The sequence below is a fragment of the Xiphophorus maculatus genome, chromosome 7 (genome assembly GCF_002775205.1).
Source record: "Xiphophorus maculatus strain JP 163 A chromosome 7, X_maculatus-5.0-male, whole genome shotgun sequence".
NCBI lineage: Eukaryota > Metazoa > Chordata > Actinopteri > Cyprinodontiformes > Poeciliidae > Xiphophorus > Xiphophorus maculatus.
Window position 1 is genome coordinate 19,507,053 of NC_036449.1, and position 24,521 is coordinate 19,531,573.

Sequence of the window (24,521 nt, forward strand, 5' to 3'; positions counted from 1 at the left end):
AGTGCGGTGTTCACATGGACCAACCTCCTGGTGGTAGTGGTGGAGCTGGAGGGATCCGAGCAGGAGGCCCTGGACCTGGTGGCCTTGGTGACAAACGTTGTCCTGGAGGAGCACTACCTCATCGTGGGAGTAGTGGTTGTTGTTGACCCCGGTGTAATCCCCATCAACTCCAGAGGGGAGAAGCAGCGGATGCATCTCAGAGACGGTTTCCTGGCCGACCAGCTGGATCCTATTTATGTGGCGTACAACATGTGAGGGGCCCATCTAAGAGGGTTACCCCCTCCTGTTTTTTGGGTTTTTTTGCCCCACTCCTGGAGACAGCAGAATAGGAATGCCTTGTGTGACCAAGGCATTGAGTGACAGACTCTTACTCTTCAAAACAAGGCATGAGACCAAAACATGGATACAAGACTTAGGAAAAAAAATAAAAAATTAAGAATTCCAGCAGGTATGAGACTGACACAAGCCTCACGTCTGTTTCCCATGTGGATTTTGTGCATCAGCAAATAATATTTTAAAGGGCATTTTTATTTTACTGCTGTGAGTTTTGGATGTATATCATAACTCTGGACTCGTCAATCCCTGGTGCAGCACAGCAGGAGGCTTATAATACGACACTACAGCGTAGATGTAATTTATTTTGTTATGCTCAGATGGATGAATGTTCAGCGTGTGCTTATTCCAGTACACCAAACAACATTAAAACTACATGTTCACGTCCGACACTTTTCATAAAAAATACATCCTAGCATTACAGCTGTTCTCTTAATTTATGTCCACATCATGAATATGCGTTGATGAAGGAGCACATGGCTTGGTAGGATGGGTTAATGTTGTTATTTTGGCTTACTGTTATTACACGATGTGAGTCAAACAGAATGTGATCTGTCCATGAAGTTTCACACACTTCTCTATGGCATGCATAGAAGTTGAAAACATAGTCCGAATATACAGCTTTCATTACATTATGGTACACTAAATACACATTGGCTAATTGCTAAAATCACAAATTATCATAATTAATTATTAAATAAATATGATGAGGCTACTGCACTGCCTCGTATTATCTGATGGTTATAGCAGCATAACTCATTAGAAACTGCACTAAAAATAAACCACTAGCAAACATATTTTGTTTTAGTAAGAAGATATCCTACACATTTATTTTAAAAGTAGCTTTGTGATGTTAGAGGTGTGACAGGCAGAGGTTGTCACACCTCTGCAATTGTGACTTGAATTTGTGTGAATTTGCAAGAGTTGAGACTTCCTGGGATTTCATCAGGTCATTGATGGACTTTCTTATCAATAACCTTTATCTTCACTTGGACATAAGGCATCTGACTTGAAAATATTAATCAATGGAAGTGAACCTGGTGTGCAAGGCAGCCTACTTTGCAGGTCTGATCTTTCCTTAATATTTTCTCCATGACTTGCTGCAAGATTGCAAGTGGTTTTGTGATTAGAAATTCTCTTGTAAATTCAGTGCTTAGTACCTCAAAACCTGCTGATCTGCTGGGATTTTCAGACAATTATCCCTCAGAAAAACAGTGGAATACAAAAATCAGTATTGATATCAGAGGTCATAAGAGAATAATGTTTGGCTCACATCGCAGAGCAACTCACATCGGGTAATAACGCTTTTTTGTGTCACCAGCCTTGAGATAATGTTGAGTGCATTTGTTGACTCCATCTCATAGTTTTCTACATCTTGACATGTAACATAGTAACTGCTTAGTTTTAACATGTGATGTGAAAGATGATTGGCGTCCACTCCCAGTGAATGATTTCGTTCCCAAAGTGCTAATTAGTTTAAATCTAAAGATGGACAGGAACAGGATTGTGATTGTGGATTTCTGTTGGCTGTGAGCTAAAGGACACAAATGAAGCCTTAAGTGTTTTTAAGATGCCTGCTTATATTCCAGCTTAGTTTGTCAGCAGTGTGATGGAGTGTGAATATGCAGATTGAAGCTAGGTTTTATTTTTTTTAGGTTTTAGATTAATATAGGTATACTTGATGCAAACATCAGCCACCACAAACATGCTTAAACATTTCTATGATTGAAAATGATTTCCGGTAGGCATAGGTGTTGTCTTACCCTAATTTTCCTGTGCCATGAGGTTAAATGACAGTTTGAGCTGCAAATGCACAATATAAATTCACTGTCTAATATCCTCATATCACCCTGTTTGTTGCTCCTTTGAATTTTAAAATTTCTTCAGTGACAAACTCCACACTTGTAAGTATGTACAGATTTTGTGTAAATTATTTTTGATGAGGCGGCAACAGGAAACTCCAAATGAAGACTAATTCTGGTATATCTGTGAATTTCTCACTCGTGTACAAAATCAGTTTCTCACGTGGGATGCCTTGTAAAGATTTCTTTGGTGGGGATGGATACTTCCAAGATGAGATGATCAAAACTCCAGCACAAAGAGAAGACAGTTGTACTCTGAAACTGCAGGGATGTTGCATAAGTCAGAGCAAAGTTTTATGGTAATGTACAGGAAGATAAAATTGTCTAAGATGATGGTCAGTTGTCATTATTTTCATAACATGATTTGATAATAAAAATAAAACAAAAAGTACTTTTACCTTAAAATGTCTGTTGTTTCTGCCTCCTGAACATTATTTGTCTGCTTCTTGGCTATGACCAATAAGATTTGCTTATGCTGATATTTGAATTAATATGAGTTACAACATTTAATTTCCCTTTGGCATCAAAAAAAGTATTTTTGAATTTGAATTAAATTAAACATAGATTAAAGATTAAACATAAAGACCACACGTGGACATGATTCATGAGTACAAGTGACAATATTTATTTAGCAACAAAGTTTTTATTACAGCTAAGTTAACTGTAACTAAAATACATTTATAAGGAACATATATTCCTGTTACAATAGTTATGGTTATCATAAACTAGAAAGAGGAACATTTTGTGTAAGCTAAATAAAACATGATATAATGCCAGTTATAACATTAAAGTGAAAACACCTAAAAAAAAATAATACAGTAAACAGCAGTATTCTTAGTCATTTTTCAAACATAATCACCCATTGGGAATCTACTGCAAGCATGTTGTAAAATGAAACAAATATAAAATATAGATGAAAAAATGCATTAACTAAATAATAATGAACCAACATAGTATCTGCCAAGAAGCAAACAAAAAATACAGTGCACTGCATTAGAGTGTAGACAACACACTGTTCAGTTCTTTTAATGATATAAACTACAAATGATTCAGAGGCAGTATTTCTAAAGATTATTAAAGTTGTGTGTCAATCTTTACATTAGCATTACAATGTTGCTAGAATTACATAAAACTACATTTTCTACAGTAATTGCTTTGAATGCACATATTCAGTACTTGGAAAAAAATGGTTTGATATTACTATTTTATAAAATAATCCAAAGTTTTAAGTTTTCTGTCATGAAATAAAATGCACAAGACTCTTTAAAAGTAGTCTATTTTGTACAATTATTTTTTGTTTCTTTATGTTTCAATATTACAACACCAATAAAGGGTTTACCAAAATAGAAGGAATGAAATATTAGTAGAAATCACTTTTAAAAAAAACTAACACAGAAAAGAAAATGTTATCAATCTAACAGCACAATCTAATTTACATACACTTCTACTTTGTTGAGTAGCTCAGATGCCTTGTTCACTGCTAATATTCCATTTTCAGACCTGAACTTCTCATTAGGAATGTGGGGAAATGGATGACAGTTGGGGTATTGAGTTTTTTTGGCGTCCACTCCCAGTGACTTCAGATCGGCTACTATCTGAGGAAGGTCTCTCAGTTGAGGGTGGTAGCAGGAAACCTTTGCTGCTGTGGTTGAAATTGAGCTGCTGGTGGTGTGTTCACCATCATGCTTGTATCCTGCTGCAATGAGAGCCTTTTCCACTGCCTGATGGACTTTGAATAGACACCACTCTGTGCTGCCTCCACTTGTGTCTTTATGAGCTGCGTCAAGATCACATCGAGCCTGTTTACACCAGCGTTTGGCCTCCTCTTTATTTGGTCTTGGAACATTTGTGTAATGGGTCCAAAAGTTATAAAAATGAGAGCCAGTAGATCTAAAGAATCTTTCTCGGCCACTTCTGTGATGCCTGGCTTCTTGGTTCCACTGCTGGTAGAAGTCTCTGAAATTAGAAGATCTTCCTGAATTTGACGGATTGCTGAGCTCATTAATTCGATTCTGCAAATATTTACAAGCCTCTGTGGCGAGGTCTTGGCAGTCAGGATTTTTATCAGGATGCCATCTAAGGTAAAGTCTCTTGACAGCTTTCCTTCTCTCCTCTTCAGGAAGATTCCAAATCTCAGCCAAACATTTGTCTATTTCTCTTTTAGCTTCATCAAGACAGGTTGGTAAAGAACTTTGTGGGGGTTGGCATGAACGTGACACATTCTTCACAACCAGCTCCAGAGACGAAGTGCAGTTGATCCCATCTGTTTTAATCTTTTTGTCTCGTTTAAATTGGTACAGGTCAAGATGACTGACTTCTACTGGTTCATCCTCTCCAATGTCTATTTTGTATCTCCAGGAACATCTTCCAGAGCAACCTGGAAGTTCTTTGACAATAACTGCATAAATGTACATGCTGTTTGTGCTGTAGCCAACATATTCCCCTTCTTCAAAGTTGTTCAGAAAGCTCATGTCTAATGAATCATGCCATTCGTCTGGGATATTTGTCCCAGGATCTGGAGGACTGAGAGTTTTTGTTTCAATATTTACACTATCACGGATGTCATTATCAGCCAGAGTTTGTTTCACATCTTGCAGACTGTCACACATGAGAAGTTGTCCGAGCACTGGGAGGTGAACTAATGCAATTCGGTGGCCTAAAAGAGCATTAATCCCCTTTGTCAAAATCATGTTAACTTTGTTTATTACTTTAGGAGCCATGTCATCATTGTGTTTCAAGAACAAGGTTAGACCTTGTTGCTCTTGTCTGACAAATACATCAGTATCTCTGGCAGTTTTGTGTAGTGGTTGTTCATCCAGCCAAAGCATCGTTTTGAGGGACTTGTAGCAGACAATTTGAATGCTGCCAAATGTTTTCTCACACATGTCTGTCGCATCTTCTTGTGTTATTTTACCCTCAGTCTGTTCTCTGAGGAGACAAATGAGTCCATCTTTGAATCCTTCTGAGGAGAGATGTTTATCAAACCATCCACTGAACTCACAAGCATTCCCAAGCTCACAAGGTTGCATGTCTGATTCCACAACTTTCTCTTCAGTGATCTGAGACAACATTTTAGGCTGCAGTTTCTGAGGTAACATTTTCACCAGTCGATGCTGTTCAAAGATGTCACTGCCCAGATGACATTCGCTGAGTTTCTCAAGCAACAGGAACTTATCCTCCAGTCCTTCCTTCAACCTTTGGATCTCAAACACTGTATCATTGTAGAAGAGTGAACTTGATGTATGCAACTTTCCATCAACTGCAGGAAGATACAAAGTATGATCATCACCATTGAGGGTCTGTTCTCTTTGAGTTTTGATTAAGAGAAATAAATGGTAAACTGCTCGTTTTACAGTAATCATCTGGTTTCCATTCAGATGTTTTTTATTCCAGGAATCATCATAAACAGCTGTTAGGACATTACAGTAGTGCACTGCAGTGGCTTCCTCCTTCACACCAACTTTCTTAAAGAACTCTGCATACAAGGCATCTTGTGAAGAAATTGGGTACAAGTATGGTCTGAACTCAAGGTCATGAGAAAGTGAAAGGCACACACCATCAGCTTTAAAAAGTTCATTGTCTTTTTCAACCAAAACAACAGGCTGATCATACAATGACTGTCCATCAAAGCCATTGGCTTGCAGGTAGGCATAAGCATGCCGAAACACATCTGCACGGGTTTTGATGACCTGATCAGTTTTACATGGAGACTGACAAATGTTTTTCATGTTTCTGGTCACATTTTCTGAAGGTGGCTGTTTGTGAGCTCCAACATTTTTTATCATTTGTGAGAGACTCTGTGAGACGTGAAATGGCAAATGTATAATTGGCATTGAGGACCAAATCAAATCCTGATGCTTAGGATCTGTTTCAATCAAAGATCCTCTGATTTGAACGGTGGTATTCTCTGAAGCAGATGGTTGATAATAATTGCAGAGATCTTCATGAATCTTAACTGGAAAGATAAACTTGATATCAGCAATGTCTCTCAGCAACCTTTCATTTTTGTCAGTGGCCACTTTATTCAAGGCTTCTTTGAAAAGCAGTTTTGACTTCTGTTTCAGCATTTTGAGGTTTCTATTTTCTTTTGCTTCTGATTCCAGTTGGTGTGCAAAACTGATTATTTCATCATTGGTCACCTCATATTTCATTCCAAGTTCCCTGATCAGGTCTCTTGCTTGTAATCTTTGATAATCTTTTCCCTCACTCAAGTCTGTCCAAAATGTCTGTGGAACAAATTTCTGTTGGGAAACCATTGTCTTGTAAAGTTCCACACTGTCGTCATAGTAGTACGAGGCAGTCTCAAGTCGACCTTGAGAGCTTCGAATGAGCTTTACAGACTTCAGTGAGAAGATGATGTCCTTGTTCTTGGAAAGGTCAAACTCAGACCTCATTAATAATATCAGCTTTAAGCAATCAAGAGTATCTTTCTCTGTGAGTGTTTGTACAAATGGTAGAATGAACTTCATAAAATAGTCTAGATCACTCAGGATTTTGATCTCCAGCATTTCTGACAGACCAAGGTTTTCAGGGTTGTATTTTAGGAAAGTGCTTTTGCTGTTGCACAGAGTGAACAAATGTGGAAATGTCTCTGAATGTCTGCTGTTGAGGATAAATACCTCTTGGGGTCCATCAATCCTTACTCGTTCACCAAGTGTTGTTTCAAAAATTGGTAAAGATTTAAGCTTCGTCTTGTATTCTTTAGACATAGATACTTCTGACTGTAAAAAGTTCTGAAACATTTTCATCTCCTCACTTGACAAGAACCTGAACTCTGAATGGTTGATTTTGCAGGCTTGGTCCAGAACTGATATTTTATTATTCACATCCAAGAGTTCATCGCGTATTTGGTTTAACTGTTCACGTAACTTTGAAAAGAAGACATAGTCAAGTTTTAGAAAACCAAGTTTGCAGAGGACTGGTGATATGTTGTTTTCTGAGACATGTGGGATTACACTTGACATGTTTTTCATTGCCTGCAGGAGGTGTTTGTTGTTTCCTCTTGGATGTACAACTGGTAGGATGCAGCAGTCACTTAAGAGTTCTTTCACGTCCTTTACTGTCAAACTTTCTTTATCAACTCTGGATGTCTCTGGTGTAATTTCACTTGATATGAAAAACCAAAGTGGTTCCAGCCACTTCAGTATATTTTCATTTGGGACATAAAGACCACTGTCTGGATTGACCTCACAACCCTGAAGAAGACTTTGAATTATTGGTTTCAAGAATTCTGCTGCATTTGAAAGTGTCAATTTCTTGACAAGGTTTAAAGTTTCCAGAAGATTGTGTTTTCCATTTATTGCATGATCCGCAAATTTGTTTTCATAGCCAAAGAAAAGCCTGTCATATCTTGAAATCAGCTTTGGAAATTTAGAGTTAAACTTTCGTAAAAGCTTGTCTTTTGTAAGAAGAAGTGGAAGGCCATCAAGTAATGTGGAATCATTCTCTGCATTTTCCTTTAATTGGGAATCGTTCAAACAAAACTCTAGGAGCTCTGAGCATTGTTTTTCATTTTGGATGAGAGTAGCAGTTACAGGCAAGGGTAAATCCACATCTGTTTGTGTTGGATCATTGATGGCCTTTTCTTGTAAAAACATACGCACAGTAGCAGGACTGACTTCTTTCACTTCAATCCCAGCTGACTGTATGCTTTCCCAAATGCAGCGCATCTTTGTGAAAGCAGGAACAAGTTTCATTCCAAGAGCTTCCAAAACGAGACTGATCTTTTCATTTGTTGAGTTTGTTAGGTAAGGTGCTTGGACAAGATCTGTTTTTGTGAGGTTACACCAATCAAGAGAGTACTCTATCAATTCCTGTCTTGCAGTTTTGCATGTCGAGGTTTTCAGAACTGGAATTACATCAAGTTCGTTTTCTTTAATGGATCTGTACACATGTTGTATCATTTCATGCCACTCTGGACCAACATTTATTGTCTTGATTGGCCAAAAGCGCAAGTATGAATCACTGAAATGGTGTCCAAGACTTTGAAGGAAGCCTTTCTTGACATTAATTTTACCTCTAATGTAACGCAAGAGATCTGCATAAAGTGGAGCGATTATTAGTTGTTTCAAACTCTCATTCCAATTTGACTTCACACTTTGGCCATCTACTTTCCAAAGATTTTTCCTATTTGCATCTACCTCAAAGTTTCCATTCACATGTACTGGCAGTCCAGTTTTTCCAGGCAATGGGAGTGAGCAGAAGGCAGCACCTTGGAAATCATTGTTAGTGGTTAGGACAGAGTGGGGAGAATTTTTCTTTACATGTGCAGCAATCGCCCCCTGGGGAAGTTTCTTAGCTGCTTTTAGTTCATTACTGTTTTTGAATGATCCAAACTGTTCAGCAATAATCCATTCACTTTGTCTTTTATCTGAGGTGGAAACTGTCATTTCATAGAAGGTCTTGCAGGGGGTTATTGGATTCTTAGACTGCTGTGCATTCTGTAATTGCTTTGCAAATGTTTCCTTTTTTACTCTGCTTTCTTGTTGCAGAGTTCTTTCAATAGTTAGGATGGTTTTAAGCTTCTTGGAAGTGGTATCAAGTTCATGAACTTCAATCTTGCAGATGTTTTTCAGGAACAGAATTAATCCTTCTGGATCTTCAGACAGAACAGAGAACAGTTCCCTCATACAATCCTCAGTGACATCCTGCTGACATATATTTGAACTTTTTGCTGCCATGTTTGTCCTCAGAGGTAATCTGAACATGGTGCCTTCTTTAAGAGGGAATTTCTCAGGAAGAAATGATTCATAGACATCAGTGTACATCTTTTTGAAACCGCTAACTAGATTGTATCCAATACCTAGAGGAGGCTTGCCTGAATGACTTTCAATGTATTTCTGATTGGGATCAGAAATGCAAAGTAATTCATCTCCAGTTAGGATGGAGGGACAGTCAGTCAGGTGGTAAACAGAGTTGAAACCAAGTCCATATTTCCCAGTCTTTCCTTGTAAGTTTTGTTTTCCTCCTTCTCCCAGCTGCTGAATGCCTTTCAAGTCATCATCAGAAAACACTTTGTTGTTGAAAACACAGAGAGCTGGACCCTGCAAACTGTTCCAGCTTTTCCCAAATGTTTTTTCTTTGCCATGTTGACGTTTGTCCCATATGAAATGAATTTCTGTTGCCTCAGCATCATCAGCATTTTGGATCAGTTCTTTAAGAATGTCTTTCTTCGACGGATATGCTGCAATTATGTTTTGAATTCGAACAGTTAGTTGTTCCTGCTGTTCAAAATGGAAAGAAAAAGGGGAAAAGTTGTCAACTGTGCAGTCTTTCAGAGTGTGATGCCTGGTTGTTTGGATTCCAAAGTGGATAGCCATAGGACGAGGGATATTTTGATGACACAATGTGATACCTGAAGCAACTGGCATCCATGGACTGTCATTGTAAAACAGCTCTTTGGCGGGCTGCAAAACTCCATGCTCATTTGGTATCAAACACTCTTTAGTTGGTTTTTCTTTTGTCTCAAATATCCCTTTCATTAAAATTGTAAGGCAAATAGATAAATCCCTTTCTGGGAGTACTTTGTTTTCATGTTGGGAGTGAAGTTCTTGAAGCACAGAGAAAAACTGAGTGGTGGTAAACATTTTTCCAACGCCAACAGTCTCCCAAAGATTCCTGAAACTAGTGAAGGCATGTGGAAGTACGTGGAGATAAGGTTTGGCTTCAAACTGTTCATTTTCTGCAACACAGTTGACATTAACAAATGTGCTGCCAATGAGGATGAAGGGGAATGAATTGGCCTGCTGTGAAATGAAAGTGCCATTCTCACAACCACTGATCCACTGATCTAGAAACTTATAGCACTCATATGCTACTTTGTGAAGCACAGATGTGTCCAAAGACTGTGAACGCTTACTGGCTTCTTGCAGCTGCTGAAGCACAGTCTCTGGCTCTGGACTGTTCTGAACTTCTAAAAGGTCCAAGACAGGGTCAGTGTTGTGTATTTTCAGTCCAATATGATCCAGCACATGATGAATCATATTAACAAGTGGATGGAATCTGTCACTGAAAATTGCTGTGGGTTGTTGGAGCATTGTGTTTTCATTCATCTTTATGTCACCAGGGGAAAATGCTGGGAGAAATGGAGTCATTCTCAAGGTTTTCCAGTGGGGAGAATTTTTGTCATTCAGGTGGTTTTTCATAAGTTCAAGAAGGCATTTTACATTTTTATATGCTTTCTTTTTGTCAACTCTCCAGGTTTCAGTCATTGTGCATGCTTTGTGTGTGATGTCCTCTAGTGAAAGGTGATCACTGGCCATTCCAAGTTCCAGCAACCGTTGAATCCTTCTGGGTGAACCGAAGTCTTGTTTGGTTCCACCCAGCAAGCGTCCTTCATCTGGCTCAAAAAGACAGGCCACTCTTCCAGAGGGATTGACAAGTTTCTTGATATATTGGAGTTCTCCGTCTGATGTAGGTATGCAGGGATACAATGTCAGCAGATCGTCAATTTCTTTTATGTTGAGGTCCACTGCATGCAGCACAAGTGTATCTCTGGTCTTAGGGTCCATGGTAGCAAGGTTTTTGAACACCATCTCTTGGTAAAACTTCTCCCATGTCCATGTCTTGTCTTGTAAAACCTTTTCTTGCCCAGCTTGTTTGAAGCTCTTTCTTAACCACAGTGGGATAGGAACAACAAAGTTTGGTGCTTTCATGTATTTCTTGCACACCTGAGCAGCAAGTTTGCTGATTTCTGCATTTTCTTCAATGCATTCATGTAGAAAGATTGCATTGTTCATTGAGCACCAGTGTTCTCCGTCAGAAAAGAGCTCTAGGCCACTGGAGCACTGCACGAGTTTAGAGTAAAATGCATCCACCAAGGGCTTAAAAGTATCACTCACTTTCTCTCTCTCAGGCCAAAATCTGTAATAACAGTAAGCCTCAAGTTGTTTGTTTTCAGACATTTTCTTCAGTGCAGAAAGTGAAGTAATATATGCTGTCACCACAGGATCCTCTTGAAGAGCCATGTTCCACTTGTGTTTCACTCCACTTTCCCAAAGACCTTTTCTGTTGCTCATTACGGCAAATGTACTATTTATATTTACAGGAAGACCTGTCTGAATGGGAAGAGGAAGGAAGCAAAATGCCTGTCCAGTGAAATCTGTTTGTAGAGGAGATAATTTTCCTGTTTCTGTATCTTGTTGCAAAGGCACAGCAACCCCTCCAATGGGCAAGGAGAATACAGCCTTCTCCTTTTCTGTTTTGTTCTCTTGAAGAACCATTTTCAGAGACTGACCAATGCCAAAGCAGTTGTAAATGAGCCAAGACTGTACTTCAGTTTCACCAAATTGCTTGCTAGTTATCTGGACAATTTGGACTGTGGAGCTATCAATGACTTTTGTGCATTTAATATCATGTTTCATCAATGATTTCTGTGCTTGTTGCTGCTTCTTGATGAAGGTCTCATTTGAAATCTTCATTGTATTATCAACAGTTTTAACTAAGTCCAGGAGGGTTGGTATTTCTTCATCCCTCAGTGGTGTTGATACATTGCTTGAGATACTTTTTAGAGACAACATGTTGATGTTCTTGAGAAAAAGCAGATGAGCTTGTGAGTTCTTCATGAAGTTCTGCTGTAGAACAAAGATATCCTGTTCATGGTATACCTTTTTGCTTATTTCTGATCTCTGAGCTTCTTCCTCACTTCGGAAAGGTAGTTTGATTAGCGTGCCATCAAAAGGTTTTGGAGGACATTTTTGGGTGAAGTTACAGTCAAAAATACCTTCATATGGTCCAAATAGACCAGGAAAGCAATGGAAAAGTCTCTGTTGAGAGAGATCTAGTTTGATTCCAGGATTTGTCTTCTGCTGGATGTGCTTTCCTAAATGAGTTACATTTGGGTCAAGTATGAGAAGTTTGTTACCACTCAGGATAGAGGGAACATCTGTCACATGATAAACGGTATTGAATCCAAGTCCAAACTTTCCAATCTTTTCCACTTTGTTTTCCTTTGAGGCTGAGCCAACTCTGACTATGTTCTTCCAATCATCACTTGTGAACTGCTCATTGTTAAAGGCCCAAAGACATGGTCCCTGACATAGGGCCATGTCAGGATCAATAAGACTTTCAGGAGGATCTTTGTGTTCTCTGAAATCTAACAAAAATTTACAGGCATCAGCTCCAGCATCCTCTGCATTCTGAATGAGTTCTTTGAAGATGTCACTATCTTCATCATACTCTTTAAGAATGTTTTTTATCCTCATAGTTATCGGTTCAGATTGGCCACACTGTTCAATGCCTACTAACTCTGGAGCAAGGATGTAGTTACTTAGAAACCTTATTTTCAACCATTCAGCTGTTGCTCTTGGTATTTCTTCATGTAGCAGATACATTTTCTCCTCACTGATCTGAAGTTCTTTCAATTTACTTTTGTTTACATCACAGAGGAGTGCCTCTGATTGTGGTTTCAGGGTAAACTGTTCATCTTCTGTAACAACTGGCACTGGGATGTCACCATTAACTCTTTGCTTTGTTTTCCACAACCAGCTGAGAATCTCAATGGAAACATTTACTTCGCCTGAAGTTGCAAAAGGCTGTTGTCTTGCTTCAATTTTTTGCTGGATAGAATAAAGAATATCAACAATTTCTTCATTCGAAAGTGCCGTTCTCAGACCACATCTCTGAAGCAGCTTCTTGAATGGCAAGAATTCATTTGGTACCTTCCCAATATAAGAGCTCAGATCCAGATCCTGAGGGTAGTTAAGAACCAAATCACAAGGAGAAACAAACTGGTCATTGGCCCACAGCCAGTCTGGCTCCTTGTGCATCAACTCTGCAAATTCAGAGATGTTTTGCTGCATGTGCCCGTAAATGCTATGAAGTTTTCTCTTGAAATCCACATTAGTGTCAGGATCATCCATGTCTCGTACAGTTGATTTCAGCATTGACAAATTCTCAATCACTGTCTCAGGTGGAGGCAGCCGTTTGAGGCCGAGCTTGGTGTTAACTCTATCACTGAGCTTCCCCATCAGAGGCATCACCTCTCCAACAATGTCCTCATACATTGTGTGTCTTATTTCCTCTGAGCTGCAGAAACAGCTCTTTGTAGGTTTGTCAAATCTATTTCGTTTTTCAGTTCCAGGCTGATCACATGGTATCCATTTTATCATCTTAAGGCGATGAAGTTGCTGATCAGAAAACTTTGACAGTAGATCATAGCCATCCAGCATTTCCAAGAGGACCTGTGCTCTTTTCAAAGCCTCATTTTCAGAGTTCACTTTGAGGTTTTCGACCAGTGTGGTGGCATAGAGCACATGCTCTGGTGTCAAATCTGCCTCTTTGTTTATCAATCCAATATCTATCAGGCTTTTCAGCATCTGCTGTGTTTCTGTGTATACTGGTGGAGGGAAGCTATCTGACTCAAAGATCATCTTAAAGGCTTTAACTGTTGGATTAAGAAAGTCTGCAGCCTGTTTCAGCTCTCTCTTTACTTCAATGAATCTCAGTTCCTGACACTTGTATTTTAGGTACTGGTTTTGAGAGAAAAGAATGTCACCATGCTGCAAAATCCAAGTCATTATGCTCTTAGCTCCTTGACTACTGCAGGTACCATTCTTAATGCTGTCAATCAGGATAATGCCTACTGCATCTGGGCTCAAGCGATTCACTTTCAGCAGCTTTAAAAGTCTGTGATCAGCCTCAGTAGCACACTGAATAATTGAATCAGGCACAGGCAACTCTGAGGGTATAACCAGACCAGATGTTAGAACCAAAGCCTGCTTTGATTGAGCTGTGACCAACGATCCAGTCATAGTTTGAAACAGAGGAAGCTTCATGAGGAAATCTTTCTCTTGACCTGAGAGAGCATTTAAATGGGACAAATAGTCTTTCAGATTTTCTCTTGTCTTTTGAGACTCAGACTTCACAATTTTGATGACTTTCCCAGAGTCTAAATTCATCAACACCTTCATGATGTTCCTTGGAGATGGGTTAGGGACATAAGTTTCAAGGTCTTCATGTTTAAGCCACTCATTTCCTCTCACCACTGTACCGCCAGTTTTGGTCACCAGTTGAGCTATTTGGTCAGGCAAACTTTTCTGTCCTCGGTTCTGAAAAATGAGGGTTGTCCTCTGTTGTAGCTTTGCCAGTGATACAGGCTGACTGTCAGAGAGGGAACTGACAGGTATCAGAGGTATTTCCATGAAGCAACTTAACTTACTGAAATGAGAGTTCAGAAACCTCCAGAATTCCCAAAGCCAATCTAATGGTGGATGGTCACTTCTGTTGGTGTTCCAAGTAACAAGCCTTTTCTCCATCTGCTTCCAGTCCTGTGGTAGAAATTTTCTTGTATATTGCTCTATGTGTTTTTTATTAGTGTTGATGACTTTGAATATCCCTGGAAAACAGATAAATAACAAAAACATATAGCAAAATTACTTTAAAAAAGGAAAACATATATCTTTTATGTGGAATCACACAGTCAACATAACATTTGTTTATAAAAGTCAAAGTCAACATAACATACCTAGCTTGGCCAGTTCTTCCAGATGGTTTCTGCAAGTTGAACGTAGATCATGGGGGATGAAGAGGTGATTGCAGTATGGCAAAAGTGTTCTGCAAAAACATACACTATTTTATTATACTTGTTATGCATTTAACAAAAACTAAGTCCAGTTTCAGTGACAAAAGTTTTACCTTTAAAAAAATACAATAAAGAAGAAATAATCAAATAGAATAATCTAAAGTGAAAAAACAATGCTTTTTTGGACAATGAGGCAGTTGTGCTAATGAAAACCAAAAATGATTTGTTAATTCGTGAATAATCAAACTGCAAAGAGGAGCTGTGTCTCACTTTCTTTTTGTATGCTTCAACATGAAATGTCATAGGAGAAAACTAGGTGTTGTGTTATTGGGGAAAAAGGTGTACAAGAGTATCACAGAAGGCACACCAATACGTGTGGCACACTTAATTACACTAAAGTTCTTGTTGCCAGCACAAAACCCCCTGAATAAATGCTGCCAAGATTGTGAAAGCATACATGATGAAGGCAGAGGAACAAGCCAAATGCAGCTGGGTTTTAACCACAAAATCTTTCTGGAGTGAAATAACAGTTCTAACCATTGAATAGACATGCTTTCATGCACAATTCAGTTATTAAAATTAACATAAAGACAGACAAACTATAACCTTACCTTGGAAATTCCCTGTTGTCAATCAAAGCAGTGTCCTCTTCTTTCTTTGTGAAAGATCTGAAAGATCCATCACTGAGAGGAAGTAGCTGAAGACCCTCCAGTTCTTTGTATTTTCCATCACTCAATATGTACTCCAAAATACACAGTTTATCTTCTTGTCTAATGTTATGAACACCAGACCTGTGGAGAACCACTCTGAGGAAGCAGGGAGTTACATGTTGTGGGTTGGTGTGTGTAAATGTCTCAATGGCTGTCACTACAGTAGCTGGTACACTCACAAGATTTTCCCCGCAGGAAACTAAAGTCCTTTTAATGGCAGATACTGTCTCAGCTGTTGTTGGTCCATTGCAGGGTATCACAGCTTTTGATAGAGGGACAAACTGTGTTTCATCTCTGGCAAGAGAGAGAACAGCCATGTTCTCATTGAGTAAGTGATGAAAAACATCCACAGCAATATCAAGCCATTTGTCTTTGTGCTGCATTTGAGTAACATCAGGCCACAGGTTGTACACAGAAGATACAGGAAGAGTAGATTGCTGACAAAGTTTGATGGCATCTTGGATGATCTTCACATAAGCTTGTGGGAGCACCTTCTTCACAAGCAATTCATTCCACAAAGCATGTTCGTCATGTTTTTGGTCTTCTTCTTGCCACTTGATGTGTCTTCTGTTGTCTGTGAGACCAAAGCAGGCGTTGACATAAACTGGGAGACCGGTCTTGTTGGATTCATTGTTTGGGAGAGGGAGGAAGCAGCTCAATCTGCCTTGACCACAGTCTCTCTGCTCATCAAGCGGAAATGCCAAGTCAACTCTGGGTAAAAAGCTCAACTTTTTGGCAAGGTCATCAAGGTTTGGTGCTTTTCCCTCTTTCATGGTGCTTGTTGTTAAAAGCCATTGTGTTTTTTTCTGATCTTCTGAATTTAGAGTTATCAATTTGATTCTTGTCAAGCCTTCAACATCAGACTCATCTTCTTGCTTCAGAAGAACTTCTGTTGGTTCTGAGGATTTTATTTGAAGCCTGGTGTTAATGGTACCATCCTGACTGATGTGGATCAAGGACACAGTGTCCACACTTTTCAAAAAGAGAAGGCTCAAGTCTGCATCTGCAATGAAGCTATCAAAAAGCTCAACCACTTTATCGGAATCATATAGATTGTCTGAAATCTCTGACGCTTTGTTGCGTAAGGGGAACCTGAAAAGTGTCCCAGAGAAGTGCTGATCCTCTATGATTGCTGACCATTCTTGCTTGCCTACAACTGAAACTATGTCTCTGTAGGGCTGGAACTGGTCATGCATTGTCATCAAAGCTTCTTGGTCTTCAGGTTCATTCAAAAACCACCAAAACCCCTTATCACCAAATATTTCCTCTTGGGGATCCATCAATCCAAGATGTCCTGAGCTGAAAATACTGGGCACATCTGTTGAGAAATGCTTTTATTTATTATCTCTAAAATTATCTCTTAGTTAAAATCATTAAGTCAAAGCATGTTATCCTTCTAACAAATAAATTTTACCTGTTATGTGATAAACGGAGTTGAAGCCAATTCCAAATCTCCCGATTTTATTCGGGTCATTGATCTTGCCACTTCTTCCAGCCATTTGAATTCTTTCCCAGTCGTCTTCAGTAAACACAGCATTGTTGTAGGCATACAGAGCAGGGCCTATACAAAAAGTCAGTCAGTAACAAAATGAATAAATCTGTTTGGGATTGCTGGAATATTTAATTGTAAGTGCTTGTTCTGTAATTTCAGCTTGAATTGAGAAAACTAAATAGCTTATTTTGAATGTAAGGACAGATACAACATGCACAATAGTATTTCTCTTTAAACTGTTTGGTGTAAAATGGCTGAACTAGGGCTGAAACGATTCCAAGAATGATTCGAGTACCTCGATTATTAAAATTCCTCGAGGAAAATGTATCTGCCTCGAAGCTTTGTTAATGTATGTTTTGTTATTTAGCGCAAGGTGTTCCGGCCGGGACATTATTTGCGTTGCGCAGAGCTCTCACTTCCGCCTCATTAGGGGCGTACCTTTGTATAACTTTTCTTCAAGTTAACTTAGAAAGTGAGCTGTTATTGTTACAGGTTAATTTTCTACATAAGTAACTGTTAGGGATACTCAAATATGAAAAATTGGACTGATATTAATATCCGAAAGTAACACTGCTGTTATGCCAGATTTACCAATATTTTATTTTATAAAATTTTATCCGATTACTTGATTAACTGTAAGAATAATCAATAGATTACTCGATTACTAAAATATTCGTTTACAACAAGCTGAACCTTGCAACATAAAAACAGAATTGTCTGTAATTAATACTCATGGTGTTCTATAATTATAAAATGTAGATGTATGCCTTGTAAACAATAGGAAAGGCAGGTTATTGATATACAAAAATTATCTTTCTTTAAAGTAAATGAATGACACATTTTTTGCAGGTAAATTATCATGAAATCAAGTGTAGATTACAACAAAAGAACTATTTACAAATCAACATATATACCCTGATATTGTCCAAGATTGGCATTCCAAAGACTCTCAGTGCCGTAGCTCCTCTCATCATGGATGAAAATCACTTCTGTTGCCTGAGCATCATCAGCATTTTGAATGAGTTCCTGTTTCAAAATAAGATACATTATTATTAAAACCCAACCAAGCTCAACAAGACAAAGTCACCCAGCTTAAATTGTAAATGAGGAATCAATAGACTCAGATCAAATTCTTTGGTTTGAAGGAAAAAAAAGCTTGTGAAAAATAAAATGAACAATTGTTTTGTACCATTTAATCTTTTGGTTGAAAATCAAGCAATAGAGAAGCCTACACAAGTTTAATTGTCCTCTTTTACTTTTATGAAATACAACATAAACACGGAGCAAAGTACTCAGAAAAGAGAGGGCCCAGTCGTCCTTATACACACATCTCCCTACCCCACCAAGTCACCTGAGTGAAGTTGGCCCCCCCACCTTCTTCAAATTAGACAAAATTGGTGTCAATCAACTCGGCTACGTTTGTGCTGGTTTGTGCAGCAAAAATTTTCGTTTGTGCCGCTATCATTTTAAAGATATTAAGAAATGTTTTTAGAGGTCATCAAAGGTCAACCAGCCCCCCACCTTCTTCAAATCAGACGAAATGTGTGTCAATCAACTCGGCTACGTTTGTGCTGGTTTGTGCAGCAAAGATTTTCATTTGTGCTGCTATCATTTTAAAGATATTAAGAAATGTTTTAGAGGTCATCAAAGGTCAACCAGCCCTCTTAATATCTTTAAAATGATAGCTGCACAAATGAAAATCTTTGCTGCACAAACCAGCACAAATGTAGCCGAGTTGATTGACACCCATTTCGTCTGATTTGAAGAAGGTGGGGGGGCCAACTTCACTCAGGTCACCAAGTCAGGTCTGCCACAAAGCTCCAGAGGCCTATCCTGTTTTAAATTATTGTAAGCTTGTATTTTATTTTTAATCCTAAACAGGAGTGATACAATGTAAACACAAGGCATTAATGAAATGCAAATGACAATTTTGAACAATGAAACCCAGATTTCCCCCATAAACATGCAAAGCCTATTCGTACGGGATCTCACTGCATGCTCGGGTTGGTGGCACAAATATATCATACACAAGGTTTCTCATATAATCAAGCTTTTGGAAGTTCACGTTGAATGAGCCAAAGCAGTGTGACATTTGCACTAAATAGAGCAATCATTTAAACACCAGAACAAGTGAACCTCATCCACATTAATTTTGATTGAAAGATAGCAGGGATGGCATAGTTCAATGCATCTACAAAACCTTGCTTAGCTTTAGCCGGGCAGGAGAGTTGGGTTGGGGGAGCAACTAAAGCCTGATGGCACATCAGGTGGCACCCTGAAAACCCTGGCTTACCATGATAAAATTACTAAAATGATACTGAATAAGATAACTCCTTAGCTATAATCGTTTAATATATCTGCTTACACTTTTGTAGAACACAAACATTTAGAATATGTCCAGAAAAAAGCTAAGAAATATATCCCAACAGTGGTTCAATGAAGAATGAAGTGACAGTTTTAAAAAGTTATACAGACACAGAGAATATTTGGGAAACGTTTCATCCGATTTTACTGAATGCTTTGGCTTCAATGGAAATGACAGAAATGCTAAAAAGTGAAGAATGTGTAAAATACAATAGCCCAGACATGTTGACTCAGGTTTCAGACTTAGACTGGAGTCACTCTTCAAGCTGGGTACCCACAACACAACTTTGACTATTTCTTTATTATTGTTTTTTTTTTAAGACTGTGTTCAAACTAACAGACTAATGATAATTAGTCACTTAGCAACACTTAGCAACTGGAGTTGCTGAAGGGTCACAGACCACAAGACTGGATCACAGTAACTGAAAGCAAATGAATGTATCAAACTTTCATGGGACTTGCAAGTGCAATATTTTAAAGGAACAAACACAGCATTAGGTTTCAGTAATGGAAGATATTTCCAAAATGTGGACAGGCTACATTTCTGTTCCACTTCCCACATAAGATCAACGATTTACTCGTAAGTGGGTTGGACAGGTTTGACTGTGTTCCTTGTTTTCAATGACTTTTAGTTATTCTTTAATCCAAGCACCAATTATCCTTTATTTGTAGCTCAACAAACAGCAATGTAATGTTTATGCAAGTGAACCTCATTCACATTAATTTTGATTGAAAGATAGCAGGGATGGCATAGTTCAATGCATCAACAACACCTTGTTGATGCATTGGAGGCAACCCTCCTGCCCGGCCAAAGCAGGGCAGGAGGGTTGGGTTGGGGGAGCAACTAAAGCCTGATGGCACATCAGGTGGCACCCTGAAAACCCTGGCTTACCATGATAAAATTACTAAAATGATACTGAATAAGATAACTCCTTAGCTATAATCGTTTAATATATCTGCTTACACTTTTGTAGAACACAAACATTTAGAATATGTCCAGAAAAAAGCTAAGAAATACATCCCAACAGTGGTTCAATGAAGAATGAAGTGACAGTTTTAAAAAGTTATACAGACACAGAGAATATTTGGGAAACGTTCCATCCGATTTTACTGAATGCTTTGGCTTCAATGGAAATGACAGAAATACTAAAAACACCTGACATTGTCTCTCAGAGTGTGACTAGCTGAACTGAGCTTCGTTTATCATGTTGCAGTTTATAACATACTTTGTAAAATATTTACTGCCATGTCAAGAAAAGTTTAAACTGTAGATTGAGAACTTCTGAAAATCATAAAAATCCTACGACTTGTAGTGACAGCAAAAAAAAAAAAGCCTCCACACGCTTGGAGGATAACTTTTTGTCATACATAATGCAGTTCGAAGTGAAGGAGTGCATAGACATCAACTTTATAAATCTTCCTGTCATAAAAATATGGTGAGATTAGATAATAATATCACCTCTAATCCATAAAGATAGTTTCTCTCCCCATGTTGTTACTCTCATGAACCGTGATGAAGTTTCAATACCTACAATTCCTATAAGCATTCATTTTACCATGTCTTCTTTGGTAAAAGCAATCACTGTCAACATATTGACAAGAAAGAGCTTCATTTTATTACTAATCTTTTTATAAAATAATATTCAAATGTGTTGAGAGCAAGGTGATACTGATGCTGAACTGTGCCATTTACACATGGAAGAAATGTGGACAAATAGAGAACAAAACAGAAATTGCTGTTACGTTCACTGACCTCTAGGGGCTCTCTTAATGAGAGCCCTCTCTTTATGTTTCAGCTCTACCTGGCTGCCAGGTGAAATGTGTTGGAGCTCGTCAGTCACTCCATAAAGAGCTCCATGCCAGAGATGTCAGGCCCCTTTTTCCATGGGCCTTGATCTTGTCTGTGTGCTGACTGTTGTCTTTGGGGACTTAAATTGTGAGCAATATTGTGGGGAATTAAGTGGCTAACTAAAATTATGTATTTGTGTTAATAGCTCAGGAATTGTACCTTTTATGTTTACTTCTTGAAAGTATTCTTTTATTTTAGAGGTAGAAGGGAGTGTTTTGTTTGTTGTGTTGGCCTCAGAGAGCCTGAAGCATAAAACTTCTGTGTCTTTTTCTTCTCCTGTGCTTGATATTTTACCTAAATTGTAAAATAAACTGTAAATAAACTGTCTTTTGCTACTGACATCAACTGTTTTGTGATTACAGTTTTGTGTTACACCCAGAATTTATCCTTTGCTGTCTTGGGGAGGGGTTGTAATAGTTGCAGGCTTGGTAAACTTTCTACAGCAGATAAACTGAATATTAAAAACACTGTAAATGTGAGAGAAGCATCAATCTCTTGTGCTTCATTTAGTATGTAAGGCTTATGCCTGTTCTGGCAATAAGTAGCCATTGCTATAATCATAATGTGAACACCATATACTGACCTTCAAAATTTGTCCACCATCAGGATATCGACGAAGAATATCTTTCAGGTAGTCAAGAAAAGGTGGAGCTGTAGCCCCAAAGGACCTCCTAGAGAAAATAAGATTGAAAAACTAAACATTAAAATTAAAATCAGTGGTATAAGATATGCTTAATCTGCATTTACCCTTTCAGCTAAGGAATTTTAATTGGAGTTGTGCCTAATCATAATCAGCAGTAGCTCAGGAGGGATTAGTTCATCCTGTAACCAGTGGGTTGCCGGTGCAAACTCCCCCACTTTGTCTTTTCAGTCACTGCGTCCTTGGGCAAGATATTTCAGCTGCCTGCTGGCGGTGGTCAGAGGGACCTAGTGGTGCTGATTGAATGGCAGCCACACTTTTATCAATCTGCACCAGGGCATCTGTGGCTACATTGTGGCTTTCCACCATCAGTGTGTAAAATGTATTTGAATGTGTGAATGACTGAGTGTCTGAAGTGTTTTGGGATCGTCTGACTTGATAAAGTCCCATACAAATGAAGGACATTTACCATTTAATCAGTGAATTCACAGCAGCAAAATGTAATGCTTTTGTATTTATAAAGCATAGGGAAACACAATGCTACTTCTATGAAATGTGTTGCTATGCAAGAACAACAAATATTTAAATAAATAATATTTCAATCATGAAAAATTCAGGTATGGAAATTAAAGGAGCACCATACATAACTCTTAATAAGGCTACATTTAGGGAAAGACGCTAAGTAGAATGTGATTATAAATATTATAACCAAAATGTCTTTCACATTTCAGGAGCTGAATATGGTCACAATTCTAGGTATATTTAAATAGTGACAAAACAACATCATACAGATCATACCAGAACATCCTAAAGCTGCTGTCCCACTGTTTCCTCTTCCCCTATCTTGTAATTTATGTTGGCATGTTTAAAAACATGGTATGTGGTTCTAAAAATGTGAAAATTATGAAGATTTTCTGGAACATACACCCATATCAAATTGTTGAACTTTGTGTTTTCCTTTTGATTCAAAACCTTGTCAACACATGTTGACAAAACTTGCATTGATATTAAGTTTGTCCTTAATATTTAAGGCTAAATATAATAAATGTATGGATTTTAGATCAGGCATATTCAACACACCACCATGTAACACACCACACACTGCAGGACGTTGTAAGATTGTTGTAAAGGGAAAATTAGGGGGGGGGGGAAAGGCTTTAGCGGGAACACCAACATGCAGAAGCATTATCTGATGGCTCCTGTCAGAAGTACACTTCTTGATTTTATCTGTACTTCTACAGAAATGTTTGCTTAATTTTTCAATCACGCGTAGACAAAACACTTTGTACTTCCTTGTTTCTCAAAAAAAAAAAAAAAATTGGAAGCAATAACTGCAAATGCTGCTATGTTCTGTAATCAAAAATATGTTTTTCAGCAACACCTACAAACTTGCAAACATTACGATTTACATATATTATTGATTTCATTAAATAACAGTATTGTCATTATAGTTACATTTTAACACTACTCTTATGTGATAAGCAGCTTACTGCAGCAAAAATCATCCTAGGAATGTTATGAATAGTTTGTTAAGCTGTGTTTAGTAGATGAAGGTGACTTGGAGTCGAGTGCCTTGCCAGGGGTATATTGATTTGCAAAAGAAGAAAATGGGGTCAAACTCAACTTTCAATTGCAAACTAACTACTCCACTCATTAACCCACAATTGTGCTAGAGGTGGCATAATTTTCACAAGACAAACATTTCATGAAAATGCATGCTTTAGTTTGATGTCAACAATGTACTTGTTCTTGCAGTACAATTGACTAGTCATGACAAAACACGACACAACATTTCAAAACCTTGTGAAGTATTCAGAGTCTAAGTTGCTTCACTTAAGAGGAAGAGGTGGGGCAGCTTACCGGGTTTTATGTCTGGTCTTCCCACTCATCCTTCTTGAGTTGGATGCTGTGAAAGAAACCAAATATTGTAACACAAGATAATGCAGTACAGAAATAAAGAAATATTAAACAGATTCTTAATTTGTAGAGTGAATGTCTAAACATAGAGAAAACCATTATCATAAATTAAACATTCTTTTTTGTATTTATTCTTTTAATTTGTGTATTTATGAGATTGTTGGCTTAATAAACAGTCAGCACAACTACTTTAGTAAAATGATTAGATTTTTTAACAGCTTTAGAAAACCCTGGTGAAACTTATTTCCCAGAGCTGATTCAAGAAAACGATCTGCAATAACAGAATATTAAGTTCCTTTAACTTTTAAGTGATGCAGCCCTAACTGAGTCACACCTTTTCTGCCACCGACAAACAAAAACCAAGTCTAATGTTGTTATAAAATTAAATAAATCTAGGAAAACCTGGAAAAACAAATAGAAACAAATATCAAGTTATTATTTGTTTCTCATACATTATATCTCTTGCAATTCTGTCCTAGAAGTTATATTATACTCACAAACCCTAAAAGGATGCAACGAAGCAACAAATTCACAGTACCTGAGTCATAACGTGTGGAAGGTCTTCAGTTCCTTTGACACTGAGAGAGATGCTGCTTCAGCCTGTCGTTTATAAAGGCTTGCTCCAACACTGACTCACCCTACCCTCACTATGCCCATGCTCGGTAACTTTCATTTCTCAGTAAATCAGGCGCCGAGAAGTTAGGGTAATGAATCTAAAGCATCGTGTTTCATCTGGTTTCCCAGTAAACGAAACATACCGGTCTTGTGCGCAATTCTGTTCCCCTGTGATGCGCACAAGACCGGGAAACGAGAGTTAATTCATCCAAGTAACCG

General features: G+C 38.2%; 2 protein-coding genes across 11 annotated transcripts in view; one reads left to right on the plus strand and one right to left on the minus strand.

The window, feature by feature from the left end:
- Positions 1-2,586, plus strand: part of dip2a (disco interacting protein 2 homolog A) — an 89,789-nt gene extending 87,203 nt beyond the window's left edge. For all 10 annotated transcript variants that reach the window (XM_023337022.1, XM_023337024.1, XM_023337023.1 and 7 more), the window contains one exon: positions 3-2,586. In XM_023337022.1, the coding sequence (XP_023192790.1) occupies positions 3-255 (253 nt within the window). In that variant the 3' untranslated portion in view covers positions 256-2,586. The remainder of the gene's footprint in view (positions 1-2) is intronic.
- Positions 296-24,330, minus strand: LOC102220996 (sacsin-like). The gene is made up of 8 exons (XM_023337021.1): positions 24,226-24,330; positions 23,631-23,676; positions 21,714-21,801; positions 17,832-17,943; positions 16,840-16,986; positions 15,327-16,743; positions 14,659-14,747; positions 296-14,529 (listed from the first exon to the last, which is right to left on the minus strand). Exons 2-8 carry the CDS (start codon positions 23,657-23,659, stop codon positions 3,623-3,625), a joined length of 12,789 nt encoding a protein of 4,262 aa, XP_023192789.1. The 5' UTR covers positions 23,660-23,676; positions 24,226-24,330; the 3' UTR covers positions 296-3,622.
- Positions 24,331-24,521: the final 191 nt, after the last annotated feature.